At 40.9% G+C, this 17,001-nt stretch overlaps 1 protein-coding gene across 1 annotated transcript in view; it reads left to right on the top strand.

Moving 5' to 3' along the window:
• The window catches only part of LOC115376204 (uncharacterized), a 94,046-nt gene that overhangs the window by 62,650 nt on the left and 14,395 nt on the right, over positions 1-17,001 (top strand). Inside the window, exons 13-37 of the mRNA XM_030075696.1 lie at positions 384-418; positions 1,130-1,276; positions 1,563-1,688; positions 2,094-2,129; positions 2,729-2,863; positions 2,965-3,091; positions 4,104-4,274; positions 4,397-4,431; positions 4,790-4,960; positions 5,330-5,464; positions 5,889-5,927; positions 8,128-8,271; positions 8,845-8,942; positions 9,136-9,159; positions 9,518-10,287; positions 10,467-10,501; positions 11,656-11,802; positions 12,539-12,667; positions 14,213-14,248; positions 14,364-14,498; positions 14,609-14,735; positions 15,376-15,546; positions 15,671-15,705; positions 16,125-16,295; positions 16,646-16,780. Coding sequence (XP_029931556.1) covers positions 384-418; positions 1,130-1,276; positions 1,563-1,688; positions 2,094-2,129; positions 2,729-2,863; positions 2,965-3,091; positions 4,104-4,274; positions 4,397-4,431; positions 4,790-4,960; positions 5,330-5,464; positions 5,889-5,927; positions 8,128-8,271; positions 8,845-8,942; positions 9,136-9,159; positions 9,518-10,287; positions 10,467-10,501; positions 11,656-11,802; positions 12,539-12,667; positions 14,213-14,248; positions 14,364-14,498; positions 14,609-14,735; positions 15,376-15,546; positions 15,671-15,705; positions 16,125-16,295; positions 16,646-16,780 — 3,314 coding nt within the window. The remainder of the gene's footprint in view (positions 1-383; positions 419-1,129; positions 1,277-1,562; positions 1,689-2,093; positions 2,130-2,728; positions 2,864-2,964; positions 3,092-4,103; positions 4,275-4,396; positions 4,432-4,789; positions 4,961-5,329; positions 5,465-5,888; positions 5,928-8,127; positions 8,272-8,844; positions 8,943-9,135; positions 9,160-9,517; positions 10,288-10,466; positions 10,502-11,655; positions 11,803-12,538; positions 12,668-14,212; positions 14,249-14,363; positions 14,499-14,608; positions 14,736-15,375; positions 15,547-15,670; positions 15,706-16,124; positions 16,296-16,645; positions 16,781-17,001) is intronic.

The following is a 17,001-nucleotide window of genomic DNA, read 5'->3' as shown; positions in this document are numbered from 1 at the left end:
GTATGATAAAGGTTAAAATAACAATTTCCTAAAAGCAATCTTTCAATCTATGTTTTTTTCCAGTGGGTATGTGGAGATATTTGCTAAATGTTATGTTGAACAAATGAGTCAACGTCAGCAGGAGCTTCCCCTCAAAGCTTGTGTTTACAGTGTCTATTGGTAGAAACTAGGCTATTGGCCAGCCTTCTGTTATTTGTCTCATTGAGGGCCTTTTGTGTGTTTGTTTGTGTGATTGTGTGCGTCTTTTTTTGAAAAGAACATTACTAAAGATGCCTAGATGTGGTCATGATTTTGACTGTCCTCTGCCTCTTTCTGTTTGAATTTCTTTCTCTCTCTTCTCTCTCTCTTTGCTTCTCCTTTGTCTCTCCGCCACTCTTTCACAGAATGCATCAGTATTCATCAATGGGCTGCAACTGAGGTAGGATCACTCATGTCATTCGTATAAATCTGTGTAATAATTACATGTAACTCACATTATACACTTAATTCACATAATTTGTTTTCAGGGCCTTGGCTCAAATAGTAGCTCTTTGGGCAGATTCATAAATGTTTATAAAGATAGGTTTTAAGAACACTCTCAAGTGGAATTCTTCACCATTTTCTCACCAGCAGCCTCATTTCTTTTGAATTTCTCTCCATTCGCTACAAACTGACTTCTCAAAATAAAGCCTGAATTTATTTTTGTGTCAAAGTTCAGGTTGATTCCTGTTAAGGAAACTGAATTTAAATCTTAATCAAATATTATGAGCATGCTTGTCAATATTAGTGCTGTCTTCAGGTCTATGGGAGTCATTGTCCTAGCTCCATCACAGTGGAAAAAATAAACCTTTCATCAACAACCGCTGAACACATTTATCCTTCCGTCTATCACCACGACGTCTTGGATGTCTTGTCTCAGTCTGGGTTTATACTTAAGACTTACAGTGATGAATAGTAAGAGTAATAGTAAGAGTAGTATGACCTTTACTGATGTTACTTTATAATTGCAGCTGCATTTACATTGAGGTGAAACATAACCATGTCATACCAGAGTGAAATATTGTTTCAAAGAGCTTCCAACCCAAGCATTTCATTAGAATGGGATTGCCTCTTTCTTTCTCTCTCTCTCTCTCTCCCTCCCTCCTTCCAGTGTGAGAAACTTGTCATGTACGGTTTGGTGATAACTAACTTGCCGGACCGTTCCTGCTACTCTGAGGAAGACCTCAGCTCGCTGCTGACATCGCATGGATTCAAGTATCGTCAAGACAACATCTTTATTCTGGCTCAAGAGCGCATGGTAAAGACCAGATTATGAGTTTGCATCAGTTTGTTGGTTTGTTTTTTGTTTTTTTTACTGCACGGTCTAAAAGTAGCACTCCCACTGCCAGGCAAAATGTAAGGCAAGGCAAGTTTACTTATGTAGCACATTTCATAGGAACGATGATTTAATGTTCTTTACCAGCGTAATGAGAAGAAAAGCAAAAAATGACTAAAAGAAACAGCAAAAAAAAAGATTAAACTGTTACAATTACATATAAAAAAAAAAGCTAGACAAGTGTGTTTGTCTCTGGTTTTCTTTGCAGGCCTTTGTCCAGATGTATTCAGAGGACATGTACCGTTTGGCAGCGTGGGCAAATGACAATCCTCTGAAGCTGAAAGGGTGCACGCTCAACATACAAGTCTTAACTGAAGACATTGTAATGACAATGGTAGGGATCCACACACACACACACACACACACACACACACACATATTTCATTTACATGAAGCTGACAGGTTTTTATGCCTCCATGCTGGGTTGCACATGCGTTCATCTCTAACAGAAGACAGCATTCACTGTAGTCATACACTTCAATAAAGTGATCATTTTCATTTCAGCAAAAAATACACTCAATACCGCTTCATTAAATTCCTTTAAAGTCTTCATTACAAATTGTTAATGAGTTTGGACAGTCATGGATTTAAACACACACACACACACACACACACACACACACACACAGTCATAAGTGAAGTGACTTTCTATTCATACAGCGAATTAGAGAATATCAAGATTGATCTGCCTTTAAAGGGATATTTCACTCAGCATTGTCTGCTCTGATGTCTGTTTCAGAATGGCTTTTATAAATCTCTGCTGCATCTGAGCATCGTAAGTAACACACACACACACACACACACACAAACACGCACACACGTTACAAGAGCGAGAGCTTCACCAGGAGTGCACTGCTCCAGAAAGAATGAAATAGACCAGAAAACAACACGATTTAGAATGGCAACACAAAGTTGAAAAATTGTTCTCAAGGATGCACAACACCACATGTTTATTATCACTGGTTTCCAAAATGGTGAAACTATTTTCTGCCATAGCACTGCCACTGTATCACCCCTCAGCGGCGCTCGGCTCCCATATTCATATTTGTATTCACAGTCAGATTCCATATTCTGTCCCATATTCAGCCTCCAGGGTGACACAGTGGCAGGACCTAAATGCTGAAGGCAGTGCTCAAAGTGAAGCCAAAACAAACATGATTTCTCGTGCACCCTTTTAAAAGTTTTTTTTTAAAACTAAAAATCTTTCTAAATGTCATGACAGGGAAGAAGGCGAGTAGTTTAAACCCAAGTCTGAAAAAAAGACAGTAAAACTCATTGAGTGAAGTAAAGGAGCAGTGATTCATGATTGTGTCCCCGGCATCCTGTCCTGTTTACTTCCTAGTTTGGATGCTCACTTCCTGTGTCGTTGTCTAGGGGGAGGTAGACGTGGCAAAAAGGAATCAACATGTGGTCGCTGTCATGAACATCGCCAAAGGCAAAGCTGATCACCTGGAGGCAGCACTGGCAAAATTAGGAGGAATCAGGAACTACCTGTTTCTCTTTAAGAAGGTACACACACACTCTTATACACACACACACACACACACACACACTCTGGTCTGTTCACACTGATTCCTCTCTCACACATGTCCTGTGTGTGTTTCTTCCAGGCGTACGTTGAGTTTGAGTCGGCAGAGGATGCGGATCGAATGGGGGTTTGGTTCAGTTTCCTTCAGCCGCGTCCCGGCTACCGAATCATGAGGCTACAAAGTCCACAGAGCGACACGACAGCACATGGTACGCCAAGTTTGTTGAAGTGAAGAAAAAGTGAAAAAGGGGTTTGTTTTTTTTTTGTTTGTTTTTTTAAATTTATTCATTTATTTATTTATTTTGATGCTGATGCGAAATAATCTTAAATAGGTTCAGGTGCAATAGGCAGGCCTGTCTTGAGATAATTGTCTTGTAAACAAAAACACTCTTTTTACTCTTTTAATTTAATAGTTAATGAATGACACACATTACAAGAAAAATATTTTGCAGATAAATACTGATATTCCTTATACTGATAATCATACTGGCAAATAACCAGTTTTGCAGTCATGAGAAACACCAGGTTAAAATTTCAAAACTGAAAAAATGTCCTGGAAATATCAGTGAAATCCTGGAAATTTGTTTTAGTTAAGCTGAGATTACGTAATCAAATATTTTCCTTAGCTCACATTGCACATTTTAAACCATCAACACTCAGCACATGTTAACAATGTACAATTTGAGACAGAATTGTGAGTCATTCTGAGGTGACCTGTGAGCAACTAACTTGTACATAAGTCATTGAAGATGTCCATGAGAAATCCTGGAAAATGATTTCCATAAACCAGTGGGAACCCTGGTTTTGAACATTAACAACCCACCCATCAAATAAAACTGCCTGTTCTCTCTTTGGTCACAAATTGGTTTACACTTTTGAAAAATGCCTCTTTGAAGGAAATGTCATCAAACTATAGAAGCAAGAGTTCTCAAATTGTGACTTTAAACCTGGTCCGCTTGCAAACAAATCCCCTCAAAGCAAGAAATATTGAAGGGAACATTTTTACATTGGATTTTGGGTTTAGCATTCCACTGAGAATCATATTGTTGAAGTAAAACCTTTCCTTCCAGCCCAGAACATTTTGATATTTTCATTGTGCTCTTAGAATCCCACACATAATAATTTTGCTAAAATAATTTGTTGACCCTCCCTTGTTGTACGTCCTGTCAGTGTTCACATGCGCTTCAATTAAATTAGACACATCACCTGCTTCCTCTGCAGCTCCAAAACGACCTCAAGACGCCCTGCCGGATCATAAGGAATGTGTTGCCAAGGCAACCGTACCGCTGCCAGGTGTTGCTGTTCCAGCTGGGAGCGTGGGGCCGTTCGGGATCACATTAAACGTTAATCCCTTTATTTTTCCCACGGCTTCTCCTTGGTTCTTCATCCCAGGTGAGAGGACGAGTTTTAACTTCAACACTTGTTTCAGTTACTGAAGAGTAAATTTAGATCGAATTCTGCAATTTTGCCAAATTTTAGTAGGACTAATAGGGCTTCATGTTTTCTTCTCTTAGAGTACATGACGATCACAGGACCGGATGACATTGAGGTGAGCCCATTTCACTATTTTAACCCCTCCTTAAGTAACTTTTTTTTTCTTTGATTTTTTTTTTTTTTTTTTACTTTTGTAGAGTGTTGCTCTACAGCCCTACAGAGAACAGTTTTTTTTTCTTTTTCTTTTTTTTTTTAATATGTTGTTTTTCAAGTCAAACTGTGATACCAAGTAAACCATGGAAAAAGAGAACAGTTGTTCCCATGAGAGCTGATCAAATGTGACTCCATGCAGCGTTTTGCCTGTTAGAAAACATCAGATCTGTGTCGTGTGACGGAGACAGAGTCAGAAGTGGAACTACTGGTGCTCCGGTGTAAACTTAAACCTTGTCCAACCTCGTTTCTGTCTCCTGTAGGCAGTGATGAAACGTTGTGCTCCTGATTTGCCAAACGTGATCATGATAACCGGTTTGCCAGAGGGAAACTATACACAGGAGGATGTCGCCAGGCTGGTCTGGCCATATTTAGCCGGGCAGAACAGTTATACCATGTATTACCATGTGATTGTCCTGACACTGCAGAGGAGGGTAAGGGACACATCACAAAGAAACATACACACAAACTAATACCTCCTAAACAAAAAACACAACTAAAGGTTGTTTTTAGTTATTCCTTTAAATGAATGCACAACAAGTAAATAAATAATTACCAAAGCATCTTTGAAATGAAATGTCTCAAGTGTTCCAGACAGGTTGCATAACACATGCGCATAATTTGCCCTTAGTAAACATTTTCAGAGTTTTCTACAAGTTCACATGCCTAGTTTGAAGGTGCTTAAATTTAGCCTTAACAAAAGAAAAACATTAAATTTTAATGTTGAATGTTTGAATTCAAAATTCATTTAAAGTCTATGATGGAGATTTTTGTAATGTCCTCTCCTTTCTCCCCCACTGCAGGCCTTTGTGTTTTTCAGCAGTTGGCAGAAGTGCTGCCAATGTGTCCAAGCTCATATTGAAAAACCATTTTCTGTCCAAGGCTGTGAACTCACCCTGCACTTCCTGCTGCAGCGTGTGCGTCCCACCTGTGCAGAGGTATGGACACACAAAGTTTACAAAAGCATGCACATCCAAAAGATAAATACTATATAATAGACAGATAATATAGAAAAAGAAAAATAGAAAAAGTAGAGATGCTCCCATCAATATTAATTTTTTTACTCACAAACAGGCCATTTGTAATTGCCAGACCAAAAATTAAATTTTGAGATTCAAAGGATTTTGATTACATGCTGTGAAATCTTCCACGTGATTGCCTCCATGTGATTTGCAAAATGATTTCTTGCCATGTAAAATGTTGGTTAATTGTTGAAATTGGCCAAACATTCAAAATTACTGGGATGCGATCCTTTTGATAAAATTTGCAGGCACTCTGTACCAGCCAAAAGTAGAAAAAGTAAAAAAGCACTCTGTTTTGATGAGCTCTCTGAAGGTTTTTCACTTGTGCTTTTCTTCACAGGAAGTAATGTACACAAATCTGATGGAATGGAGCAACAGTGTAAGTGTTTATTAAAGCAGCTCTGCTCTTATTGACCTGTAAAATAGCATTTATAAAAGCTAGACAAAAGCTGACGGTGTGTTCTCCATTTGCTCAGGCAAGACATTCAGTTTATTGACTGATGGACTGATTGATTTATTTACTTATTGATTCATTTTAAATCCTCGGAAAACACAGCAAGTGGGGTATATATGTCATAATATAGCACACTTTCTGAAACGTCTGTAAACTCTGTAACAATAATAGTGCTATATTGGTGTTGTTGCTGTCTAGGATTTTGGATATTATAGTATCATGATATGGCATAAGTGTTGTCTTTTACTGTTTTTTGAGGGGTTAGAGTAAAGGATTATAATAAATTGCATTGAAGAGATGCAACTTTCTGAATTTGATAGTCTGTCCTTGCTGTTCTGTTATGTGCCTCTACGTGCTAAGTCATCTTGTTCACATTATTAATGACCGTTCTGCAAAAATCTTTTGGGTGTTATTAACATTTATCCCTTTAATATAATCACAGTTGTGATATAGAGGTGTGTTTTGTAAAGATATTGTGATATATATTTTTTCCATAGCCTAAAGTAAAAGTTTCTGGGGTTTTTTTGTTTTTTTAGGGCCCGAGCACTGGAACAGTGCGAAGCCCTATTGTATTTCCTTCGTTTTTTTTTTTTTTCTTTTTCTTTTTATTATTATTACGTCTAAATAACCCTTAATTTGACCCCCTAAACATGCTCCAAAAGTCACCAAATTCGGCACGCAGGCCAGGTCTGGCGAAAAATTTGATAAAATGGACAAACGGACCCCCTAAGTGCAAAAATGGGCTCCGTAGCGCCACCTAGGCACACAAAGGCAGCCGCTGCGGCCCACAGGAATGTGATAGAAACACCAAACCAACACCGAAATGTAGGTCTCATCAAGCCCTACAAATCACGCGCTGACACCCCCGACCTAAAACCAACAGGAAGTCCGCAATTTGCGTTGGAATGTTCACGTTCTTGCCCAAAATTCAGCCTCTGAACAAAATCTATCTCCTCCCAGGCCGTAAATGTCAGCGGCTTGAAAATTTAACAGATGACAGAGGACACAGTGCTGAACAAAAGTTGCTAAAGACTTGTTATTCATTCGAATCGTTTGGATTTTATAAGCCCTCAAAGTCGGAGTGGCCAGAGCCAAAACCTCATTTTTTCCCATGGAGTTTGGTGTGAAGAGGCTGACACTGGGCACTAATTAGGCCCCTGGAGTCTAAAGTAAAAGTCTGACTGCTTTGAAAACTATGCAGATGGAAAGAGGACAAAAATTCCTACAAAAATATGTAGTTTTCATGTGGATTGGACCAAGTTTGTGGGAGCTGTGAAGAGTTTTCAAACATTTTTGACTCTGGTGTGCTCTGCTCTGCACTCTGCCTGGACATGTGACTCACTCTAGCTGCCTCAGGAATGCGCAATACACACCCATTGTAAGAGCTCAGAGGGAGCAGAAAACACTCTCAAACTTAAACTGCCATAGCTTAAAAACGGTAAAAGATAGCAAAATCATGTAAATGGGAGATTTATAGATCCGAGTCTCGTGACTCGTTTAAGCTTTGAATCAAGTCTGTAACTCAAACGGTGACCGAGCTGTGACACCTCAAACAGGGGTGGGTTTTCTGGATTTCTCCACTGGATTGAATGAGGATTTCTCTGTCTGCCTGCATTTTGGTGTGATCATGCAGCAGCTGCCAGTACTCAAGTCAGTCACACACTAGGACATGCTAAGGGCGCCATCTGCTGGAGGGGCGCTGCTAGTGGCCAGAGGGGCACCAGCAGCGAATGTACTACCAGTGGGTTTTTGTTGGCGTCGTGTGTGTGTGTGTGTGTGTGTGTGTGTGTGTGTGTGTGTGTGTGCACGTGTGTGTGTGTACACGTGCATATGTGTGTGTGTGTGTGTTTTTGTGAGTGAGTGAGTGAGTGTGTCTGCCTGCTTTTCGGTGTGATCATGCCACAGCTGCCAGTACTCGTGTCGGTCACACACCAGGACTTCCGTGGCCTTTCAAAATAAAAGCCCAAAACTCTTTCAAAATAAAAGCACCGAAAAATACCCTCAAAATTGCCACAAACGGACGAATTGTCTGCACTTCGACACGCGCACCGTCCCAGACATGCACGGGGGGGCGAGGGCCCGTCCAACGCTGCTTGCAGCTTTAATGTTTTTTGTTTTTTTCCAGCCTGTTGCGATGTCAAGCACACTTTGCCAGAGGCTGCTGATTTTGGAGATGGCCAAGATGCCGAGTGTGGAGGTCCTCAAAGACATCATGGAGGGAGTGTCGAAACTGGCCCTTTTCGCCAGCTGTCTGCCACTCGCCAACAGGGTATAAGCACACAAACACCTGCAGGTTTAAGTGTAAAAAACAAACAAAAAAAACAAGAAGAAAAAGACAGAGACTTTACCTCTTTTATACCAGTTTATTTTGGACCCTAAATGCAGAAATGCAGATGCCTTTTAGTATTAAATTAAAAATTTTAGATGTGCTGCTTTTTTTTTTTTTTTTTTTTTAAGTTCAGCATTCTGCTATTGTAGCCCCTGACGAGGAAGAGCACCTGTATCCACATCTGTAGTTTTACCTGCTGAGGAAGGCCTTTGAAGGTGGTTTCTACAAACTGCCGTGTTAGCATTGTACCTGAAGTATAAATTCCCTGTGTATTGATTTCTTACTGTATCACAGGTTTCAGAGTTGTCAGACTGTATAATTTTAACAATCAAACCAATTACATTCCAATTCATCAGAACCACACAAACATACTGGAGCTTTTAAAATTTATAAAATTCATTAAGTCAGTTACATATGATGAATGATATGAATCAAACTTGATTTCTGTCTGTTTCATTTCTGTGTCTGTTTTCTCTCTGTCTCTCTTTGGTTTTGGATGTTGTTCTGTACCAGATATGCTTTGAGATGTTCAATTGGAGGGGTTTGAAGAAGGTGATGAATGCAGTAAATGTTGACCAAGAATTTAAGAAGAGTTGGCACAAAGCGCTAAGGTAACAAGCAAACGTGGTGTGTGTGTGTGTTTGTGTGTCTGTCCTTCTTTTGATTCATTTTGTGCATATGTTTGAAAGAGAGTGAATAGATAGCAAGACAAGATGGAAGTTGCACTGAGTTTCAAATTATTTTTGTGTTTTGTGTGCTGATCTGATACATATTAGCTTTTATAACTATTCCTTTTCTCCGCAGGCCCATACTAAAAAAAGGTGAAACGTGAGTACATCGGCATAAATCATCTCTTGTAATGAAGTTCTGGATATTAAGCTTTTTTTTTCTATAATTATGTGTATCATAATAGTCTCAATCCCCTAGTTAATAAGTGTAATGCATAATGTAGCAAAGTTTAATTTCACGTGAAGCGCCTGCTTTGATTAAACCTCTCAGAGAATTAATAATCAAAATCAAAATTCTTGTTTTTATTTTCAGCAGAATTTCCTTGAAATGTTACTATTTCACTGTTTTATAAGCTGGTCCTTGGTGCATGGTTTATATCATTAATGTGCTTTAGTGGGTAACTTTAACATTTCTCTTTACATTTCACTGCCTACTAATTACTGTTGTGTCATTTCAGTGTTTTGGCCTTTAAAGATGGTCTGAAAAAAAAGGACAAGGTGATGGTAATGCTAGCGCCTGGCGAGCTCGACAACAAAGCTGACTCTTCTGCTGTCGAAAAGCAAACCAAGCCCTCTTCTGGGCTCTCTGCTTCGGAAAGTGAGAGTCCTGACACCTCCAAACAGGCTGGGGCTGCTGGATCCAGCATGTCCACACCCACCACAGCAGCACCGAGCACTGCTGCCGACAGCAAATCAAAAATCGACCCTGCTGCAGAGGAGGTTCAACAACCAGGAGGTGACATCCACATGGAAGTTGATGTTGCTCCAGATGAAGATGCAGAGAAAGCACAAACGAAGGAGCCAGAGGATTCAACACCTTCTTCTCTTTCTGCTGCTGCTTTGACCTCTTCTTCTGAAACGGCACAGAGTGAAAACGCTGCTTCCAGCCCCGCAGCGTCAGAGGAACCGGGCGAGCTTCCCCAGGTGAACCAGGACAAGTTAGATGCCCCAACAACCCCGGCACCACAGAGCACTTCGTCAGATCTGGACTCCAAAGTCAAAGAACTGGAGACAAAAGAGGAGCCTTTGGAAACTAAGCAGCAGGAAACAGGAGGCCCAGCTGAAGCAGCTGTGAAGGAAACATCGAAAGATTCGCTTGATGAACAGTTGGAGACAAATGCACCATCGCAAGCAGTTGCCCCGACGACAGCGCAAGCATCGACGCCTGGTCCAGTTGGTGTTACCACGGCAAAACTGAAAACCCAGGCTCTGCGACTCAGGCCCCTAAGTGAGAGATTAGAGATTGTGTGTGTGTGTGTGTGTGTGTGTGTGTGTGTGTGTGTGTGTTTGAGAAGAGCATCACTGAAGATGTTTGGATGTGGTCTCAATTTATGTATTTTTCTGTCTGTCTTCTCTCTCTCTCTCTTTGCTTTTCTCTTCCCTTGTCTCTTCGCCGCTCTTTCACAGAATGCGTCAGTTTTCATCAGTGGTCTGCAACTGAGGTAGGATCACTCATGTCACTCGTATAAATCTGTGTAATAACTACATTTAACTCAGGTTATACATTTAATTCACATGATAATTCGCTTTCAGGGCCTTGGCTAAAACTGTAGTGCTTAGGGCAGATTCATAAATGTTTATAAAGATAGGTTTTAAGAAAGCTCTCAAGTGTAATTCTTCACTTTTTTCTCAGCAGAAACTTCATTTCTTTTGAATTTCTTTCCATTTGCTACATACTGACTTCTTAAAATAGAGCCTGATATGAGTTTTGTGTCAAAGTTCAGGTTGATTACCATAAAGGAGACTAAATTTAAATCTTCATCAATTATTATGAGCATGCTTGCCTTATCATGTAAAATATCTTGAAATTTTTATAAATAGTGTTGAAAAAGAAATAGGTCTTGAGTTAAAAGAAAATATTTTCATAATTATTTGGTTTGTTGATTTATTTGTTTTGAACTTAAGAGCTACAGGAATGAAATTAAGAGGAATATGGCCTTGCCAATGGGGAGAAACAAAGAGTGGTGGCCATTAATGTTACTTTGTAATTGCAGCTGCATTAACATGGAAATGAAAAATATCCATGTCATACAAGTGAAATATCACTTTCATAGGCCTGACCGGTGTGCTTTAAAGTTTGAAAACTTCAGTTGCTGCCATAGCAATTGATGACAAAATCACTATTCTTTTTTTTTTTTAACAGTGGACATTGTATGTTTTCTCTTGACATGAGCACATCCACCGCAGCTCTCACATACCACACCCACACAGAATCCATACTCTGTATAGTGGCGTGTCCCAGGACAGCAGATCCAGCAGCTGTGTCGCTCTCAGAGACAGGAAACGTTTGCTGCTCCGCAATGTCAGTCTGCGTGCCACCACATCTAACTTACAGGAATGCACAGTCTCCCAATGGCTGAAATCAGCTTCATTATCCCCGTCCCATCCTCAACATTATCAAGCTTCAAATACCCTCAAATAATTGCTGACGAAACTTTGAAGACCAAAAAAAAGTTTTGGAGACAGCCGTGTGCTTTAAGGAGCTTCCAACCCAAGAATTTGATGATTCTCTCTCTCTCTCTCTCTCTCTCTCTCTCTCTCTCTCTCTCTCTCTCTCTCTCTCTCTCTCTCTCTCTCTCTGTCTCTCACTCTTTAGGCTGAGAAGCATCACACATTCTGTTTGGTGATAACTAACTTGCCGGAGCGTTCCTGCTACTACGAGGAAGACCTCAGCTCGCTGCTGACACCGCATGGATTCAAGTATCGTCAAGACAGCATCTTTATTCTGGCTCAAGAGCGCATGGTAGGGACCAGATTACGAGTTTGCATCAGTTTGCTGTTAATACTACCGGGTCTAAAAGTAGCACTCCCTCTACCAGGTAAAATGTAAGACAAGGCAAGTTTACTTATGTAGCACATTTCATAAAAAAGATGATTCAATGTGCTTTACAAGCATAGAAGAAACACAAAAAAGAAACTGCAAACAAAAGATGATTAAGATGATGCTTACATTAAAAATAGAAATGTAACAGGTATAAAACACTGTACAGAAGAAGGTTAAAGATAAAATCAACTAACTGATTAGTTAATAAGCAGTGGCAAAAACATTTTCAGGCTGGATTTAAAAGAGTCTTGTGTTTGGTCAGGACTTAGCTTTCTTGGAAGTTTGTTCCAGATAAGTGCAGTGTAGACACTAAATGCTGTTTCTCCAAGACTGACACTCTCGAGAAAATGGCAATTCACATGTATTTTTTAATCGATGCAAAAAATCGAGTCTTAAAAAGCATCTGAGCACGCTATAACAAACAAGCCCAAGAATTCCCTCAGCAAACACAGAACGTGCATGTGTGAGTCACCAGACACGTGATCATGCCTGCTAAGATTCCCATCAGTTATTTTGTGTGTGTGTTTGTGTGTGTGTGTGTGTGTGTGTGTGTGTGTGTGTGTGTGTGTGTGTGTGTGTGTGTGTGTGTGTGTGTGTGTGTGTGTGTGTGTGTTTGTGTTTTTATGTTTTGTATCTTTGTCTCTTTTCCTTCCAGGCCTTCATCCAGATGCAAGGACGAGAGGCGATGTACCAGTTGAGGTCAAAAATAAAGGTCAAGCCTCTGAAGCTGTTAGGGTGCAAGCTCAACGTACAAGTCTTAACTGAAGACATCACAATGACAATGGTAGGGATGCACGCACACACACACACACACACACACACACACACACACAGCCTTTGCAGACCGTTTTTTATAAATGTGTATTAATAAATTTTCACAGGTAACTGACCTGCGCATAAACACACACTATAGCTAGCCATACATATACCGTATTTCACCAATTAATCGCCCGGCCGCAATTAGCCGCCTGGTTCTTATAAACGCCTGAGGTCTGCACGCATTTTGCGTATTAAACGCCCACCCGAATAACCGCCGGGGCGATTATTTGCATCATATTGAGGTAAACCCAAAATAAGGCTATTCACCTTATTTTTGCAGCAGTAAACAGTTATCCGCACAATAACTGTGCGGCACTTCCGTTTCTGTCAAAATAAGAGCGCTAGCTAACGTTAGAACAAAAGGGTGTACCGTAATATTAAATCGACCAACTGAAAATATGTTGGACAGTAGCTGTCATCACAATAATGACCTGGTGCAAAAATAAATAAAGGCCTGCAGCGAATAGCCGCCTGGTTCTTTTAAACGCCGGGGTCCAAGTCGATTCTGCATATTAAACGCCCGGGCGATTAATTGGTGAAATACGGTATGCGCAAACACACACTAAGAGGCCACTCACACTGGCAAGTTTGATCCGCGCCCAAGCACGATTGCCCCTAAAATCCGGATTCTTTGACCAGTGTGATCGCTCCGTATCGTGCTTGAATACAGTACACTTCCCCCGCTCTAGCACGGTTGGAGGGGGTGTGCTTCAGCGAGGTACGGGCGCATACACGAGCACATGCACGGTCACGCACGCAGTGCGCGGACGTAAATCATGCAACTTTCCTCCTGCCTCTGCAAAATTGTTTAATGTGTGCAGCTTGATTACCGGTGAATGGCCGCGTTGCGCAATCAATAATCAACCATGTTGTCTGTGTCATTGTCCGTTGTGCTGCTGCAACCGCGTATAAACAAAAGTCGGTTTATAATGAAAGTACAGCAGTCTGTGTGCGGAGATCCGGCAGACCTGGTGCTGGCCGCGGCACCGCGCGGTGTGCGGCCACCCGGTCACCCGGTCTGCCGGATCTGACAGGTGCCGCTCCGGCTGTCAGTTGGACCTTTCTGAAGAAGGAGGAAGTTTCCTCCGAAACTGTCAAGGTAAATAAACATCCCATGTCTGATTAAAAGGACCAAAGACGTTTTTTAGTTAAGGAAGACATGATGAATGTATTTGAACTATACTGATTTATAATGACGTCGGGCCGTGCCTGTTGTCGTATTTCAACGTGATGACGTGCACACCGGGGGCAATCGTGCTTGGGCGCGTTTGGGCTTTAGGTAATGTGAGTGCAGGCCAGCCGGGGACTGGGGAGGGGGGGATTTTGGCTTTAGCATGATACGGGCTCAAACTTGCCAATGTGAGTGGGCCCTAAGTCAGAAGTGATTAGCAAAATGGCGAATTATAGAATATCAGGATTGATCTGATCAGAATCAGAAATACGTTAATGATCCCCATGGGGAAATTGGGATATTTCACTCACCATGTCTGCTCTGATTTGTCTTTTTCAGATGGGCTTTTATAAATCTGTGCTGAGTCTGAGCGTTGTAAGTAATACACACACACACACACACACTGAACAGTCTATATAGTGCTTTGTGGAAAATCGGTAAAAGGTCCTGTCCTGTCTGCTACCTGCTCACTTCCTGTGTTGTTGTCTAGGGGGAGGTAGACGTGGCAAAAAGGAATCAACATGTGGTCGCTGTCACGAATATCGCCAGAGGCAAAGCTGATCACCTGGAGGCAGCACTGGCAAAATTAGGAGGAATCAGGAACTACCTGTTTCTCTTTAAGAAGGTATATGCACACTCTTACACACACACACACACACACACACACACACACACACACATACACACACTGGTCTGATTACTCTCTCACACATGTCCTGTGTGTGTTTCTTCCAGGCGTATATTGAGTTTGAGTCGGCAGAGGATGTGGATCGAATTGGGGCTTGGTTCCGTTTGCTTCAGTCGCGTCCCGGCTACCGAATCATGAGGCTACATCGTCCACAGAGCGGCACAAGAGCACGCGGTACGCCAAGTTTGTCAGTGTGAAAAAGAATTTTTTTAGGCCAATGCTGATATAAATCTTTGTAAGCATCATAATACAAGTGCAGGTGCAAAACAGGTTCAGCTTTTCAGATAGGCCTGTCTTAAAATGATAAAAAAAAAAAAACAAACACCATGTTTCCCTCAACTTCTTTTTCATACACACATCCACGACCCACTCATAAAATATGGAGCTCTAATAAGTTAGTTTACATTTGTAATTTTCATAAACATTGATGTAAATAGATCCTCTATTTTGTAAGTTACATTTTTTTCTGTTTTTGACTATGTTGCGTTTTTTTGTCTGTATGATTTGAAGGCAGAAAGTTTGGTGTGGTGATTCCTATGATATACAGATGGAAAAATAACTGCCCTCCACATTAAAATGACATTATTCTCTCTCTCATGTCATTTTAGGCTTTTTCAGCGTTTACATTACTCATGGCTAAATAATGGTATCTGATAATATTTAGAATGGCACATTTTTGCCTAAAGGCTTTGAGTAAAAAAATCATCACGATCTTTGAAAAATTTATTGAGCCTTCCTTGACCTTCGTTCTACATCCCGTCAGAGTTCACATGCGCTTCAATTAAATTAGACACATCACCTGCTTCCTCTGCAGCTCCCAAACGACCTCAAGACGCCCTGCCCAATCGCAAGGAATGTGTTGCCAAGGCAACCGTACCGCTGCCAGGTGTCGCTGTTCCAGCTGGGAGCGCGGGGCCGTTTGGGATCACATTAAATGTTGATCCCTTTATTTTTCCCATGGCTTCTGCTTGGTTCTTCATCCCAGGTGAGAGAGGACGGGTTTTAACTTCAACACTTGTTTCAGTTTCTGGGGAGTAAAATAAGATCGAAGTCTGCAATTTTGCCAAATTTTAGTAGGACTAATAGGGCTTCATGTTTTCTTTTCTTAGAGTACATGACGATCACAGGACCGGATGACATTGAGGTGAGCCCATTTCACTATTTTAACCCCGCCTTAACTAACTTTTTTTCTGTTATAACAGACAACTTTCATTGACAACTGTTAGATCTCAGCAAGCCTTTATCAAAAATCTGTTTATATCAGGTCTAAATAGTGTGTTCCTTTTAGGGAAGTATTAACTAGGAATTTTTAAAAAATGTATTGGTTTTTGATAAAAAATTAACAACTTGAATTGTGAGTTGGCAAAATTTTTTCAAGCCAACCTGTGATACAAACCAAACCATAGAAAAAGAGAATGGTTGTAAGAGCTGATCAGATGTGATTCCATGCACCATATGTGTGTTAGCCTACATCAAATCTATGTTGTACGAGGGGGGAAATAGTCAGAAGTGGGACCGTTGCTGCCCCAGTGTGATCTTAAACCTCATTCTTGTCTCCTGTAGGCCGTGTTGAAGCATTGCACTGCTGATTTGCCCAATGTGATCATGATAACCGGTTTGCCAGAGGGAAACTATACACACGAGGACGTCGCCAGGCTGGTCTGGCCATATTTTAACCGCCAGAACATCTACACCGTTTATTACAGCGTGATTGTCCTGACACTGCAGAGGAGGGTAAGGAACACTGTAGGGTTTGCTGTAGAGGTGTGACCATAGACACGAAATTGGAACAGCAAACCAAAGATTCATCAAGAAACCTAAATGCACAAGTCTTTTAGATGAAGTATCTCAAGTGTTGTAGATGTGTAGAATGACATTTATCAGGTTCTGGCAGCATATAATGGTTATATTTTGCACATGCCCAGAATTGCCACCTAGTACAGTTTAGAGAGTTTTCTACAATTTCAAGTCCTTAGTTTAAAGGTCAGTTTTCTAAATTTCCCTCAACTAAAACCTTGAAATCGGTAGAAGGTAACAAGTCTGTAATTTTGACCATAGTTGATGTCTCATCTCCTCTCCTGCAGGCCTTTGTGTTTTTCAGCAAGTGGCATAAATGCTGTCAGTTTGCCCAAGATCACTTTAAAAAACCATTCTCTGTGCGAGGCTGTGAGCTCACCCTCCACGTCGTCCTGCGGCGTGTTGCTCCCATGTTCAAAGAGGTATGGACACACACAAACAGGCCATTTCTAATGATCAAAATCAAATTTGAAAATCAAGGAATTTTGATCACTTTTGATAATCTTTAGTAATTCTGCATGATTTGTGTAAATTCTAGTAAATGGGCCAAACATTCAAAATCCAGTAAATGGTCCTTAAATAAAACGCTCAGTTCCAGTGACAGGTAAAAAAGAGAAAACAAGAACTCTATTTTGATGATGAA

This window comes from Myripristis murdjan, chromosome 18 (assembly GCF_902150065.1).
Source record: "Myripristis murdjan chromosome 18, fMyrMur1.1, whole genome shotgun sequence".
Lineage (NCBI taxonomy): Eukaryota > Metazoa > Chordata > Actinopteri > Holocentriformes > Holocentridae > Myripristis > Myripristis murdjan.
This window is presented reverse-complemented; position numbering and strand designations above follow the sequence as displayed.